This window comes from Anser cygnoides, chromosome 1 (genome assembly GCF_040182565.1).
Source record: "Anser cygnoides isolate HZ-2024a breed goose chromosome 1, Taihu_goose_T2T_genome, whole genome shotgun sequence".
Classification (NCBI taxonomy): Eukaryota; Metazoa; Chordata; class Aves; order Anseriformes; family Anatidae; genus Anser; species Anser cygnoides.
This window is the reverse complement of record NC_089873.1, coordinates 50,004,822-50,019,804: the sequence shown is the minus strand read 5'-3', so window position 1 is coordinate 50,019,804 and position 14,983 is coordinate 50,004,822. Positions and strand designations below refer to the sequence as shown.

At 37.1% G+C, this 14,983-nt stretch overlaps 1 protein-coding gene and 1 long non-coding RNA gene across 4 annotated transcripts in view; both read right to left on the bottom strand.

Annotated features, from left to right (window-relative positions):
• Positions 1-2,384: 2,384 nt before the first annotated feature.
• Positions 2,385-2,945, bottom strand: LOC136790565 (uncharacterized). Its single transcript, XR_010830712.1, has 2 exons — positions 2,806-2,945; positions 2,385-2,605 (listed from the first exon to the last, which is right to left on the bottom strand). It is a non-coding gene; the product is annotated as an uncharacterized lncRNA (long non-coding RNA).
• An 8,827-nt stretch (positions 2,946-11,772) lies between these two features.
• The window catches only part of EPYC (epiphycan), a 48,217-nt gene continuing 45,006 nt past the window's right edge, over positions 11,773-14,983 (bottom strand). For all 3 annotated transcript variants that reach the window (XM_066995179.1, XM_013182555.3, XM_066995185.1), the window contains exons 6-7: positions 14,214-14,309; positions 11,773-12,755 (exon numbers count right to left, since the gene is read on the bottom strand). In XM_066995179.1, coding sequence (XP_066851280.1) covers positions 12,585-12,755; positions 14,214-14,309 — 267 coding nt within the window. In that variant the 3' untranslated portion in view covers positions 11,773-12,584. The remainder of the gene's footprint in view (positions 12,756-14,213; positions 14,310-14,983) is intronic.

Below are 14,983 nucleotides of genomic sequence, written 5' to 3'. Positions count from 1 at the left end.
GTTCTATAACAAAACAGAGAAGAAAAAACACAGGTAATTCCAGCATCAGAGGCACTGATATTTTAATGACAAATATTAAGTAAAGAATTATTAAAATATTTTTTGTGAATTTTGAATTACAATTCATGTTGCAGACAATATATATTCCACCATTCTATGAAAGCATCATGAGATGTTTGCAATTCTGTGATCATGTAATACTACTAGTCTGTGTAAGTAGAAATAAATGCATACATACAGAGTGTAAAAGAAGGAAATCTGAACTTCTTGCTAATTTTCAAAATGAAGTCAGTGAAGACATAAGTAATAAAATCATGACTGTGCTACATCACTAGTCATCATTTTAGCAGTACCCTGCTGCTAATATGCTTATTCCAAAATTCATATTGGCTTCTGTATCTTCTAACATACTAAAAGCCTTAATATTCTCTTTTCTGCTGTCAAAATAAACACTTTCTTCTGCCATTTTCTACAAACCAAATATTTTTCAGCACATTAGAACTGATTGGTTCATCAAGATAAATACTCCAAGAGTGCAGCACAGATTAGGTTACTATAATGTTAATTCAGTTTGACCAAAATGTCATTTTTTGAGTGATTGCTAGCATCATGTTAATTGTAATTTGTCAAAGTATTTCTCCAGACATATTCTTACACCCAACTAAAAATTAGGAGTAGGGAAGAAGAAAACCATTTTTCTCTTCAAATTTCAGACAGTTTTAGAAATCATCTTCATAGGGAAAATGTGCTTTTCTTTTTCTTTTTTTTTTTTTTTAATAATCAGAGAAAATTAATCCACAAGAAAAAAAAAAAAAGATTTATATAGAAACTTTCTCAATGAGAACTGAAAATACTTAAGAACTAAATCTGATTTTTTTTTGTTTGTTTTTGTGTCAAGCTCTTATTGTCTTTCAAAGTCAGAAATACACCAGAAAGGTATACTAACAGTGAGGCTACAAACCTTACACTTATTCAAACAGTTTTCTTCATGGTTAGCACTGCTTCAACTCATTTTTATAGACAGTAAAAAAATGAAAATTACATTTACTTGGGAAGAATTTTATAGTTTTCAAATAAGTCAAGGTTTGAGAAGTCTACTATGAAGTAGCAATTTCTGTCAGTTCATTTATGACATACCAAATTTTTCCTTCTAGCTTTATTCCCTCTACATCATCCTTGCCCATTAGAGTCCATAATAGCATATTAGCCATCTCAAGTTATGGAGCTAAAAATGAAGATTTTTTTTTGCCATATGAGTGATTTGCATACAGTTAGCCATCCAAGTTCTAACATTATTGAGAGTATATAGCTACTTTGCCACTTAATTCTACATTAAAAATAAAAAAAAAAAGCATATTTATATATACAGCTCTATACATATACATAGTTGTTTTACACAGAAAAAAATATTGTCATATATAGGAAAATTCTGATTAATATTGATTTTATTTCTCTCGTTGGTTGTTAGGGGGCTGGTTTGCTAGAAATACAAAAAAATGAGTACTTCAACAACCAGCTGCATTTTAGACCTTGTCTCAGTTCAGACCAAAGTTAGAAAAGGCTTATGTCACTTTATTCTATCTTTGTCTGTCCACAAATATCACAAGATATTTGTTCTCACCTTGTTAAATACCCAACCCACATAAGCATCATTCTCTCTTAAGCAGCAGCAGTGAACCAAAAGAAGTTTTTGAATACTGCTTTTCTCTTTTGAATATATTTTTTTTTTCTCCTAATAGCAAGTGGACATATGACTATTGTCTCTTTCACCTTGATACAAAAATACTAGTATGTTTGTGATGGTTCCCATGACTACACTTTCAGGCAGCTTAAAAAATGAAGTGAATATATATAACCAAACCTCATTCTCTTCCTGACCTTTGGCAACATTAAAATTATATGAGCACTCATGACAGGTCAAGGTGTGTGCACTGACTGGACTGTTGTACCCCCAATTTTTTTAATTTTTATCTTTATTTTGTTCTTTTTGTCCTAATTTTGAGCTGCATTTATTTTGCATTATTATACAATGTATTTATGTATATATGCAAATACACATTTTAGCCATGGTTAAGCAGGCTTTAGTGTCTGTTTTCTGCTTTTTAATGTCCAAATTAAGCCTCCATTCTAATCTGTGTTTACATATATGCATTTTTTTAATCATATGTGTAAGGCCCTCTTATTTCAGTAGAACATAATAATGTACTTAAAAGCCTGAATGGGATATATGCACCTGAGGGGAACAGAGTCTCTAAAAGATAAATCTACATGACAGCTGTTTTGACCGCTTTGTCATATACAATACTGGCCTTTTTGTTTTTGTGGCTCTTATTTTGCCAGCCCTATCTTGGTGTATGTGAATCACTGGGCAGTAGGCAGCAAGATTAGAAGTGAATATATACGTTTATTTAGGGAGCTGAATGTCAAAAGCTTATTGGCTCTTAATAGCTCATGATGTTATAAGTTAGATGCTTTCCTTGCAATGTCACTCCAGTTTAGGTTTCATGGTGGATATCAGCTTTGCACTTCTAGTCTTCATGGGTGAGCTGCATGCTCTCCTCCTCCTCGTTCTCTTCCTCAGTAGAAATATCTCCTTCATTCTGGGCTATGGAAGGGAGAGGGGCTGTGAGAGAGATGTTCTCATCCATGATGCTGTCAATACTGTTCTCTCTGGACATTGCCACTGCTTCTTCCTGCTCATTTTTCCATGTGTCCAGATGCTGATCCATAATGTACTGGCTGGTGTTGTGGGGTGCGCACATCCCCGGCAGGCAGTACCCCGCCATGTTCATGGGGCAGAAGTACCTGGTAATCTCTTGCAGCAGCTCAGGAGGCACATGGGACCTGTCTGCCCAGCAGTGCTTCTTCACATTCCAGAGTGGCGGACTGCACGAGACTCTACCATTGCTGCCCGTCGCTGGCTCACAGGGCTGCTGCAGTCCCAAGGAGAAACTGTGGTAGCACTTGTGGGCAATATGGATGGTCTGAGGCTGCTGATTTCTTGGGGGAGGCCTGTGCTTCAGGGCCTCTCTGGGGCTGCTCTGCCCACCTGCCCTGGCTTGGTGGAGAGGCTTCATGCAGCGGTGGCGTCTCCTCCTCCTCCTGCTGTCGTGCCACCAGCGTGCCCCCTCAGACCTCTTGTGCCACAGTCCCTGTGTGGGAGACCTGTGTGGACCCTCCTGTACCCAGCTACCATTTGAAGAAGGTGCAGAGTGGTCCTGCTCCCTGTGGCACTTTCCTCTCCCTGGATTCCTTCTCTTTGTCTCTCGGTTAAAAAAACGTTTCCTTCTGTGCCTCTGCCGCCATCTTCTGCCTCTACCAGCCTTCCTGCACAGCCAGAACAAGCCCCACGTGTCCTTCTGCTCCCACACCTGCCCTCGCCTGTTACCACCACCCTTGCCTTGCTTGGCCTCATGGTGCTGCTGCCAGTTGGCTGTGGCCAGCAGCATGGTGCAGCTGGGCAAGAGGTGTGAGGGGCAGCCTCCTCTCCCACCAGGGCCCTGCCCTGTAATGAGGATGGTGTCCCAGGCCCTAGGGGTGGTCTTTGGCTGGCAGGCCCACGAGGGAGCCCTGTGCCTCTTCTGCCCCACCCTGGCACCCCGCACTCCCACTGCACTGTGCCCAGAGGTTCTCATCTGGGGTGGCCTGGGGTAAAAATGACAGACCACCATGCCATCCCTCCTGGTGCACTGCTGAGGTGTGGCTGTGTCGCTAGGGTGACACCAATGACAGGAGTGTCTCCCTCTGTGACTTCACATCTGGTCAGTTTGGGGAGGGCAGGGCGCATCTCCACATCCCTCCCATGCATGCCAAGACAGAAAACCAGGTCTAGTTTTAATGTTACTCCTAATTTTTCCTTCCTTCAAAGCACCTCATAAAGTGAATGAACTTGCCAAGTGGCAGAGGAAGACGCAGAGGGACTAAATAACTTTCACAAGCTCTAACAGAAGTCTGCCAAAACATCATTCTTGCTCTCTTGGCTGCAAATCCTTCATGCAGTCCTTCACAACACCTGCTGAAATTATTTCCTCTCCTTTCATAGTGAAAGGAAGCAAGATGCATAGCAGGCCTATCTCAAGATTCATTCCCTGTACATATTATATTTACAACACACCAGGCACTCCTTGTAATATTCCTTTTGTTGGCTTCACTGAGTGCAGAGGACATAAACAAATAAAGGTCTCTGTTATGGTGAGAGACAAAGCCTTATAAAAGCTAGGTTGAAGACAGGTGTTAGACAATACATTTATTTCTGGGAAAACAAGTATTGTGTCCTTATTCTCACCACACAAAGATAAGGCTTTTTGTTTGCTTGGCTGTTTCTTTTTATTTTTTTTCCTGTGTTTGTCTCTGTGAAAGTTTTCAAGGCTCATGCAGCTGGGAAGAAATGGGTATTTATTGCTTTAGCCCCCTTCTCTACCCACTAATAGTGACAGGTCAGACTCATGGTTTTGTATTATGAGACGCAAAGGCACATTTACATAAGGTTCTGTGTCCATCTTTTGCTGGAAGATGTTGTCAAAGACTCGAGATGATTTTAATTTTAATATTTAATGATTGCAATATCTGTACAATATATCCTGAGACAAATTTTTCTGATGACATTTATATTCTATTTATTTAAATACAAAATAAGAAAAATAATAGCATATTTTTAATATGTAAAATATTTTTATGTAATATTCCAGAGGAAAAGATTTTTTTCTTCCTTTTTTCCTAGTCTGATTTAAAAAAAAAAAAAAGCACTTCCCCCCTCCCCCCCCCCCCCCCCCTTGGAAGAGATTCCCCTTCCTTCAACACTTATTAAAGATGTAAGGGAAAAAAGTGCATAGCATCAACCTTATGAAACATAAACAAAGATGAGGTACACCTATCCTTAAGGTTAGGCATTGGTATGACATCCAGTGTTATCATTTATCAACGCATGATGGCAGTAGTAGTCCATGAGATGATTAACTGATAATGTATTTTACTAAACAATCCCTCATGCATTTTTTCTACAGATAGCTACAACTTTAGTTTATGAGTCTTGACTGTTACTGAGCTCAGCTCCATGGAAGACTGAAAAAGAAAATGAAGGTTCATAGGTTTTGTTTAATCAAGGTGTCTCTGTTACTCCAGATATAGTTTGTGATCTCAGTCTCACTGTATATAGTTGCAGTCTGATGATGTCATTAACCACAGTGACCTTTTTGAAATCTTTCTCTGTCTTACTGTGTTAACTATAGAAGGTTCTGAATATTCTGTTATTCTCTATCTCTGGGTCTGATTTCAGCAGTTAGGGGGCCTTCTCAAATCAAAAGGAAGATTTACTTGGCAGCTAAGCCAGTTAATAATGTTCTCTTATCTGTAATCAGTTTTGAGAAAGGGATCAAAGGTGCTAGCAGTGCAGAGGTAGAGATGTCCTATATTGACTGAGCAAATACAACTTTTCCAAGCTCTGTTGTCACTTCACCTCCAATATGCCAAGGAAAAGTCTTTTAGACATGCAAAAGTAATTTAATACTCACAGTGATTGATTTAATTTGATTTGATGTCATTAGTTATCTCTTTTATGAACACTGACAGCTTCAGCCTTTCTGAAGAATGTGTCTACATGGATTCCCTTTGGATGAGCTCTTCAGTAGAAACCAGACTTTTAACGCGAGCTCCCTGTAACTTGAAGTAGTTGCACGGTGTTGAACAGTTGAGATTCCCATGGGTCTGCCAAACTGAGTAAGATTGGTCCTGTGGCTTAAAGCACATATATTCTCATCAGTGGGTTGTTACTGAGACAAGTGTGTGTCATTCCACTTCCAGAATTTAGCATCAGAAATAGCTACATCACTGCAAAAAACTCAAGTTAACAGGATTTACTGAGAAGGGCACAAGAGTAGTGTAGCTACACTGTTTCAGACACCTGAACTTCCCCCAGCACAGTTCCTTCCCCCAGGCAAAGACAAGATTCACAAGTTATGCATTCCTCTCGCGGCAGTGCCGGCAGATGTTCTGAGAAGATGTCAAACACACAACTACTGCACTGAACAGTCTATAAAATGTCTCTCATTATATATATATATATATATTTTTTTTTTTTTTCTGAGAACATGGACCTCCTAGCACTGAGGGACTTGTGGCAATTAGCCTTGAAGAGAAATGGTTCTATCCACTTGCAGGAGTGGTGGAAAACAGCAACAGATCAGACTGTGCACACAACTCAAACTCATAGCCTTGGCACTATTAGTGCAAATCTCTGAACTGTTTTCTCAAGTGGGAATAATATCAGCTCCTTTACCTCTGAGAGTAAGGGTCGTATAACGCCTAGTCAGTTCAGGAATTCTGAGTGGAATATCGGTTTTCAGACTGTGAATGCAGAATGAGTGGAAATACCATCCTACAACCTGGAAAACAGGATGAGGCAGGTCTGAAGGCTGGCTGCCATGCTCCTGGTCTTGTTAACTGTCTGTCGGGAGCTGCAGCTGTTTTACGTTCCCTGGCAATAAGGTCCTGCAGTGTAGAAGGAATGATACCTCGTTTGGTGTCCTGCCCTGCAGCCAGCAGCTCAGACACTGCAGGTGTTATCTGCAGGCGCCCAAATTTTGTGTTTTTTAGAGAAAAATTGTGCACAGAAGGCCAATGGAAATAGGTAAGAAACTGAATTCAGTGAAGCACAGCCAATTTCTTTAACTACAGGATGGCTGCAGAAAAGCTGGGAATCACTGTTTTTTGGATTCACTTCTTCATTCTTAATAGACTTTCCAGGCTCTTGTCACAAGATTGAGTATTTGGCAAAGAGAACCTAACATCTTCCATTCAATTCTCAAGTACTTAGGCTCTGCATACAAATAACGTATACGCTTTTCAGTCTGAGGTGGCAGAGAATTTAAATGTTATTGTTGTTTTGCTCTGAAAGCAGTACACCTTTCTTCCTGTGTTGAAAATATACCCCTTTGTATTCCATGAATTCATTTTGAAGCAATTATTTGATGCTAGGGTGGTCTAGGTCTGTGTCTGTGCCTTAAAATTTTGTCTGATTCAGATGCTGACAGAAGTGTCTGAATTTTCAACTTCAGAGAAATAAGATTCTCTCCTGTTATTCTGTCCCTCCTGATTCCTTACTTTTTCAAATCCACCCACCTGGGAACACAGCCTGATGTCTCTATTCCCCTACATTGACTTGCTGTGATCTTTTATTTTAAAGATTGCATAAATTTACTGTTAAAACAATCTTTTGTATAGTGCAGGTGTAAGGATTATACTGCAGATTATACTGTGGATTAAAGAAAGAAATCTATTTCTGTAATACCTGCATGATTCTCGGGCCGTACATTTAGTTCCCCATCCTGGTAATTACTTTCAAAGGATGATTTGTTCTTTTGTTTAAAACTGGGAAAAGCAATGAAAAAAGACATTTTGGAGAAATATGTTTTCTGACCTTTTCTGTGGTGACTCTGAAGTAAGGCTCAGATCTTGTTGGTTTGGACAATTCAACAAGTCTTAAAATCATACTTGAACTCAGTTTTCTCTTTTTCTTCTTATTAACCAAACAGTTTTTCAGGACCTGGAAACTTGGGTTACTGAATGTTGGTGTCTCAACCCTTCCTCCACTTAGGAGAGGACATCTCTTTGGAGAGAGAATTCAATGTGACAGTGTTGTATTGCCACCATTTTGGGGATCATTGCAGGAGATTTTGCCATCTTGTAGAGCAAGACAAAAGGAAAGCTGTTTTCTACTATAACATTTTGTTTGGCAGACTTGAGCATCAGTATACCTGCTGAGTATCAATTTTAATCTATTGGTTTATTCTATTTGTTACATTCATAGTTGAAAAAGAATCCTAAATTAAAGTCTGAGACTTTTCTTTTTACCTGCTACTTTTTCCATTTTATTGCTTGAAATTCAGATTCGCCTTCCTTTCTTTTTAATAAATGAGAACCCCAGATCTCATATATGTTGTTCTTGAAATAATTACAGAAATTCATGCAAACATGGTTTTTAAATGCCACCAAATCAGAATGCAGATAATTTTTTTGCAGGTGTCAGTAACATAAAAGGTGAAAGGTAGTAGATTCAGTGGCAGAAAGCAGAAAACATTACTATTTTTGTGTTAATGTATCCATTCACAACAATAAAGGAGATCACAAGAGGCATTCTGTATATGTAATGAATAAAGTGTAGCTTGTGATAGGTATGCTTGTCCTGGTGGAATTGCACCAGACTATTGTTGTTGTAAATATTTGTAGTTTTTTGTTTGTTTGTTTTTGTTGTTGTTGTTGTTTCCACACCCTAGAAAGCATAACTTGATAGTATGAGCACAGCACCGAAGGCAGAAAATTTCTAAGGCGGAATCCTTACCTTTCTTGGATTCAGCAGGCATTTTGCCATTAATATTTTTACAACTGGGATTTTATCCTGTGTCTAACGCTGAGTTTTACATTACACAGTTTTTTGAAGACTCTTAGTTTTTCTGTTTTTATCTATCTTTTGCTGAAATCAGTTAGGTTCATGCACATTCACTTTGTGAAGGCAGGGTGAAGATATCTCGAGTAGAAATTTTCTAAAAACTTTTCTCTTACAAAAGTCAGTGGAAAATAGTAGCTGTGGTGCTACTCATGACTTTGATCATATTCCCTGTGAGTCTTCACAGTCATTGGAAAAATCAGTTGACATGAATAGAGTTGTCTACTTTCTGCACCTTCAGCACTATCTTTTTATTACTGGTGGATGCCAAGCATCACATTTCTGACCAAAGGACACATTATAGAGTTTTGTCTGCTTTTCTTTTGGTGCAGTTCTGATACAACTTCTTCTTTTGGTGAAAAATCACATTGATTTTTTGCCTGCATCACATGTTCACGATTGCAGAAATCAGAACATTTCCCTGATGCAGGCATATGTATGGCATATACTTGAATGGAGAAGTTGCAAGACTATTTGAAAGACAAGCACAGACTTTATGTTTGGCAGTGCTGTTGTGGGATACTGAACTTCAGAGGAAGAGAAGCCAAGGTGGCACATGCACTCAGCATGCTGAGCACTTCTCCCGGACCTCTGAAGAGTGAAACTTGGTAGTGAGCTTCAGAAGATCTGTTCATATGAAGTGGGTCTTGGTCTGAGTGTCACAGTTGAGCTCCATTAGGCTCAGTCTGATTTATAAAGTGAGAAAAAGACTGAAGTTCAGAGAAACCCCACAAAAAGAGAAATATATACACAGAAATTGTGAACTCCCTGGCTAGATTTCTGCAACTGGTTAAGGTCTGCATTCAATTAGTAGTATACCTGACCACTATACAAGGGCTAGAGCTCTGCTCTGTGGTTTTTGAGGTTTCTTCCAAGACAGAGTATAAAGAGATTATGTTCTACGTAGTATTTCTTGACTTCTGGAAGTACAATAGTTGATTTTTATCTACCACAGCAATTTCTGCTCTTTTTTTTTCTTTTTTTTTCTTTTTTTTTCCCCAACATACCTTTCCCTCTCTGTACTTGATTTGAGAACAGCTTGCAAAAACATCATCACACTGCAGGTACAAGCTATAAAATATTTTTTGGGGAAGGTAACTGAACACCCACATCCTCCATTCTTTTGTATAAATGGGGTACATCACGCTCATTATGATTAGCAAGGGTTTTCCTCACCAACTGATACGTATCTTCCCCAAGAGAGACTTGCTGTGATCAATGGGTGTGGGCAGCAAAGTGGGTGCTTAACCTCTGCACTAGAGCTCAGGGGGCAGATACAACCTATTGCAGCAACTGTGAAAGGGACTTTAGTACTTTCCTTCACTTCACCACCAGCCTTTGAATTTTCATCTTTTACTGGAGCACTTGCTCCGCTGGGAATGTGAAGAGCCACTGATGGCATGAGGATGGATGGCCTACATTTTGAATGACATGAATGGCTAGAGTATCTTTAGCATAAAAATAGATGGAGCTAAGACTTCTGGGGGTTAGCTGTTCACTCTCCACCTTTCAGCAAGACAAGAAAGAACCAGAATAAGCTCTCTCTGTTCTCAACTCTGCTTTCTCCCCCTCTGGCTTCATCATGTCACTCCGTATCCTGTCCTTGGCTTACCTCACCACCTTCCTCCCAGCTCCATCCCCTGCTCCATCCCTTATTTGTGTAGCTGATTTGTATTTGTGTCTAAGTCATCTCAGTTGATATAAATTTAATATTTTATTTTATTAGAAAAATAAAACAGGAAGAAAATAAATCACAAGATATGGTGGTGTGTTCAATGAGGAAAAAAAGGCAATGTCTCATGTTCTTAGGACCTGGTACTGACTTCAGACCTCATGTTCTATTACTCAAAACTTTTGCTTTTTTCCACTTTTCCACTGTTCTGCTGGACTCTGCTTTTTGGGCAGCAAAACACACGTTTTCTTTCAGAACTACAGTTAACAAGAATAACAGCATGCTACAGAGATTTTAAACAAGAGTGTTACAAAACTTATTATACCATTCCAGTGTAGCTTAATCTCTAACATTAATGTATCACTCCCTGTAGTCAGTGTCCAATAGAACAAACAACGTTTTTCCTCCCCAATTTTAGTTTTCATTTGATTCACAAAACTATCTTAAAGTGGTCTTTATTTACATACAGATTGACAAGACAGGGAAGCTGAGTCCCAAAGACAAGAAGAAATACCTACAGAACAAACCAATATAGTTTCTGAATATTTAAATAATGTATTCTATGTTGTACTTTTGAACAATAAACATAGGTCAGATTTTAGGCCTGAAGCAAAGTCTGTAGCTGAGATTTCAATTAATTAATGAATTAACTAATTAATTAATTTATTTATAATCATTCATTTTTCAGCTACTTTTAAAGAAGAGGACTGAGAGGTGGAAAAAGAAATATTGCTTCAACTCTAAGAGCAAGTATCTAATAACAACTCATGTCTTTGGAAGGAATACTAACATGAAGAGAGCTGTTCTACAATTTGTTCTGTGTCAGAAAACAAAGAAAAAATGTTTTAAACTGAAGTGAAGCATCCAGCTGTTACCTTTTTTGGTTGATTTGTTTGTTTGTTTGGTAGTTTTGCTGCTTATTGGATTTCAAATAAGACTGCCAAATTGTTAGAGTCATAGTCATAAAGTCACAGTCATTGTAGCCTGCTGTATTTCTTCAACTCTGATTTTAGCTTGTCTGAATTTGTTGTCTACATTCCCAAAATGTAAGGGTGAGGGTGAAGAATGTGGTCCCTGTGCACAGACTTTCCATTGCCTGGCCCAACAGAAATATAACATGTCAGTTGCACTTGTGTTTTAAATGAGTGTATATGTTCACTTAGATGAAAGGAAAGTTTGATATTAAACAAATGTCAGCTTGTGTAAGTGGAAAGGTTTGTTTTGTTTTATTGAGATTTTTTTGTCTGAAATCTTTTATCAAACATTTATCATCAAAGATGTGCAGGTAATATTTGTAGCTCTTCAAAGTAGAATGGAATAATCAAGCACTTATGCTGTACCCTGTGAATCATTTCTGGGGACTTTTTATCTAGAAAAATGTGTTAAAGTTTTGTGTTGTTCCCCCCTACCCTACCAACAGGAGAATAGTTGTTCAGACTATCCAAAGGAAGAGAATTTCCTAATCTTTAACTAGTAGTGCTCTCAAACAGCAAAGCAGAGAAGCTCAGTAATAATTGGAAACCAATCCATGGCTCTTCAAGTGTATTTGTTTCCATTATGACTTGTGTTTCTGAATTCTGGTCCTTAATACATTAAGCTGCAATATTTTGTGTGACTGTAGAATACATCAAGGGCCATTTTTTTTTTTTTTTTCATGCAGAATAAAGCTCAGTATTTCTCAAATAAGCCATTTAGTGTGAGATTTTTATTTGCTAGATAAACTGATAGGTCAGTTTATCAAAGATAAAGAAGACAGCGTCAGACCTTGTCAGCGTTATAAAGACAAATTATTTCTGCAGACAATAACTATTTAATATACTTTTTTTTCTGTAATCTGACACAAACTTAATATCTACATTTCATTACTAATTGAAAGAAAGGTTGTGTTTTCTAAAGAAAACATGCCTTTTGGAATACTGTTTGTACTCTTCCAAAATGAAGGGATGTTTCAGGTAAGAAAGCAGAAAAATGTGGGTGTCTCTATTGCAGGACATTTATTCAAAGCTTTCTAGAATGTATGGTGTAATAAAGAAAGGAGAAAAATATGGGCGTCTCTATGGGAGAAAATATTACATGAAATGAAAAGGGGATAAATATTCAATTGTGTACATATATTTTCTTTTTAATTCTTTGTTTTCTATGTTACAGCTTTAACATGTAAAATTATTTAACTTTAAAATTCAGCATAAAATTTTGCATTTATATTGATCATTTATTGCTTTCAGCACACTTTTTTACTAAAATACTTTTCTTGATATTACTATACAAATTGCAGTTAAGTAGATAATGGATTTGTCTTTTAGCATTCCATATTATCCTTTGTACCTTATTAATCAGTTTCATTATTATTAGAAATATTTCCAAAATTAATGAGGTTTGGAAAAAAAAAAAAAGTATCTTAGTGTAGCAGTGAGTTAATCACTTGTCTTAAAAAGTCTTGTAACATATGACAGTATTTGCTTCTGTCACAGTTTAGATGAGGTTACCAACTGGCAAACGGGGTAGACACATATATGCATAAGGTGTTTTGCTCAGGTTGATGGGATTACCATCTAGTCTGATGTCTTCAAGAGCCCTACGTACATAAGTAGAATCTTTCATTTTGCAGAAAGTATCTTCATGCATCTCTTGAATGTTGTTGTTCTAAAAAAGAAAACCCAAATATCTATCAGAATAGTTGCTTGAAAATATACTTTTAATCTTTGAAGAAAAAGTTATAGATGTATTTGCAGTGCCCAGAGAGAGATTTGAGTCCAGAATTGTGGCTACAACTCCTCAGCTGAGAAATCTCACAAGAGATGGTAAAATTCCTTGGCCAGTGCAAAGCTTCAAAACTCATAACTCAAACCATGCAGCAGAGACAGTTTTTGCATGGTAGAATAGAACATTTTCATTTGAAGAATCATAATAAACCACCTTATTAATGCAACTTGGAACCAGCACAGGACAGTCCAAAAATCACAGAACCATAATTACCATCTTGACATCTTGATGTGCCTCTGATTGTAAAGGCACAAATATGGAGTTTGATCTGTGACAATTTACTTTCCCCCAGGCCCTCTCACATTAGCTTAACCTACATACAGGGAAAAAATGAATCCTTTAGGTTTTATTCCTTTGATGTGAATTCCTCTTATATACCTTATCTTCACTGAACATTTTCTCTTCAAGTGAACCGTTTTCAACAACAAATTGCTAGAATCCAAGATTTTCTGGAAATAGGGACTAAAAAAGTCACCTCTTAGAATGAGGACAAGCTGAAAATTCTTCCTTTCTATATTACTTTTCTAGTCAGAAACTGGTGTGAAAAGAATGCAGCTCACTATCTTTGAACTGTAGCACATAGCTACAGAATATTTAATTTACTCAGAATATTTAATTTACTGGCATGTGCAGGTGAAAACAATAGTCAGCTAGCAGGCAGAATATTTCTTCAGATCTACTTATTGAAATATAGAAGTCAAATTACTTATGGTAAAGCAGGACATTTATTCAAAGCTTTCTAGAATGTATGGTGTAATAAAGAAATATATCTGATAATCAAAATTGGTCATTGGTACAAGAGGAAATAAAGAGAAAGAAGTAGAGATGAAAGTGTTAAAAGGAAGAAGTCAGAAACAAAGGTACAGATAATATCAAATACAAAAATTAAAAATACAGAAGGATGGTGAATGGGATATTCCAATATAGTCAAATGAAAGAGTTTGGAAAATGAAGGATTGAAAAAATGATATCATCTGTGAATGACCTTTATTAAGAGAATGAAATATACCGTGTATACATATAACCAGTATGTAAAGTAACTTCCTTTAGGAATAAAAAGCATTCCATTCTTACAAAAAGATATCTAAGAGCAGTCTGAGGGATTTCTGTCTCTTTTACTAGTATAGACCAATTTTTCTCTTGACTGCTGTAAACCTAACTTTTATCAAGTTATTAATTTTATGTTTCCAAAAGTTTGTTTAGTTCAAGTACATAGACATTTGGGTAAACAAAATAAAAACCACACAAACCATAAAATAAATAAATAAAAATTGCACTCTCCAATTTTACTTACTAACATGATGCATGGAACCACTACATTTGACTTTTGTAGCCTACCTGAAGATGAAGTGCTTGGAGACTTTCAGGAAGTGGCAATGGAATATGATCCAAACTATTGTCAGTGATGTAAAGATGCTGCAGTTCATGCAGATCCTGGAAGATGAAGAATAAAGGCAGAGGAAAATGTTAGACACTTCTGAAAATCATCAGCCTGTAAATTTTAAGTCTATCACCACAATTAGCACCATTAGATATGAACTCCTTTCGTTTCAGCGTGATATGGATGAAAAGAGAGAAATTCAAAGACAGTCAAGGACTTCCTTTTGCACAGGCTGAGAGCTATTACTGTTAAAGATAAGTTGTTTGGATAAAAATAAAGGAAAAATGTCTTTGAAATGTCTTTAATTAGAGACTTCATTTCAGTGATGTTCTTCTAGAGTCAAAATACCACTTCTCCCAGTCATTATGCAGAAAGGCTTCCTATTCTTTTTTCTTTTGTGATAAGCTTATTCAATTTTGCAGAAGCTTATTGGTGTTGAAGCAAATTATAACTGCATAAGAAATGCTTAAGCTAAAAATAAAATTCTTATTCCACTTGATTTTTTTTCTTTTTTTTCTTTTTTTTTCTTTTTTCCTTTTTTTATTTTTTTCCCCACAGCTTAGTGGAAGAAGCAGCTTTATCTGGTAACTATCATAGTAAGATATAAACTTGTCTTAGTAGCCAATAAAGCTCAATAGAATGCTCTCATTTTGCCCCATTTTGCACACAAGTTACAGTACCTAACTACTTCTTTGAGTTCAGTATTGTAGTTTAATTCCTTTTGACA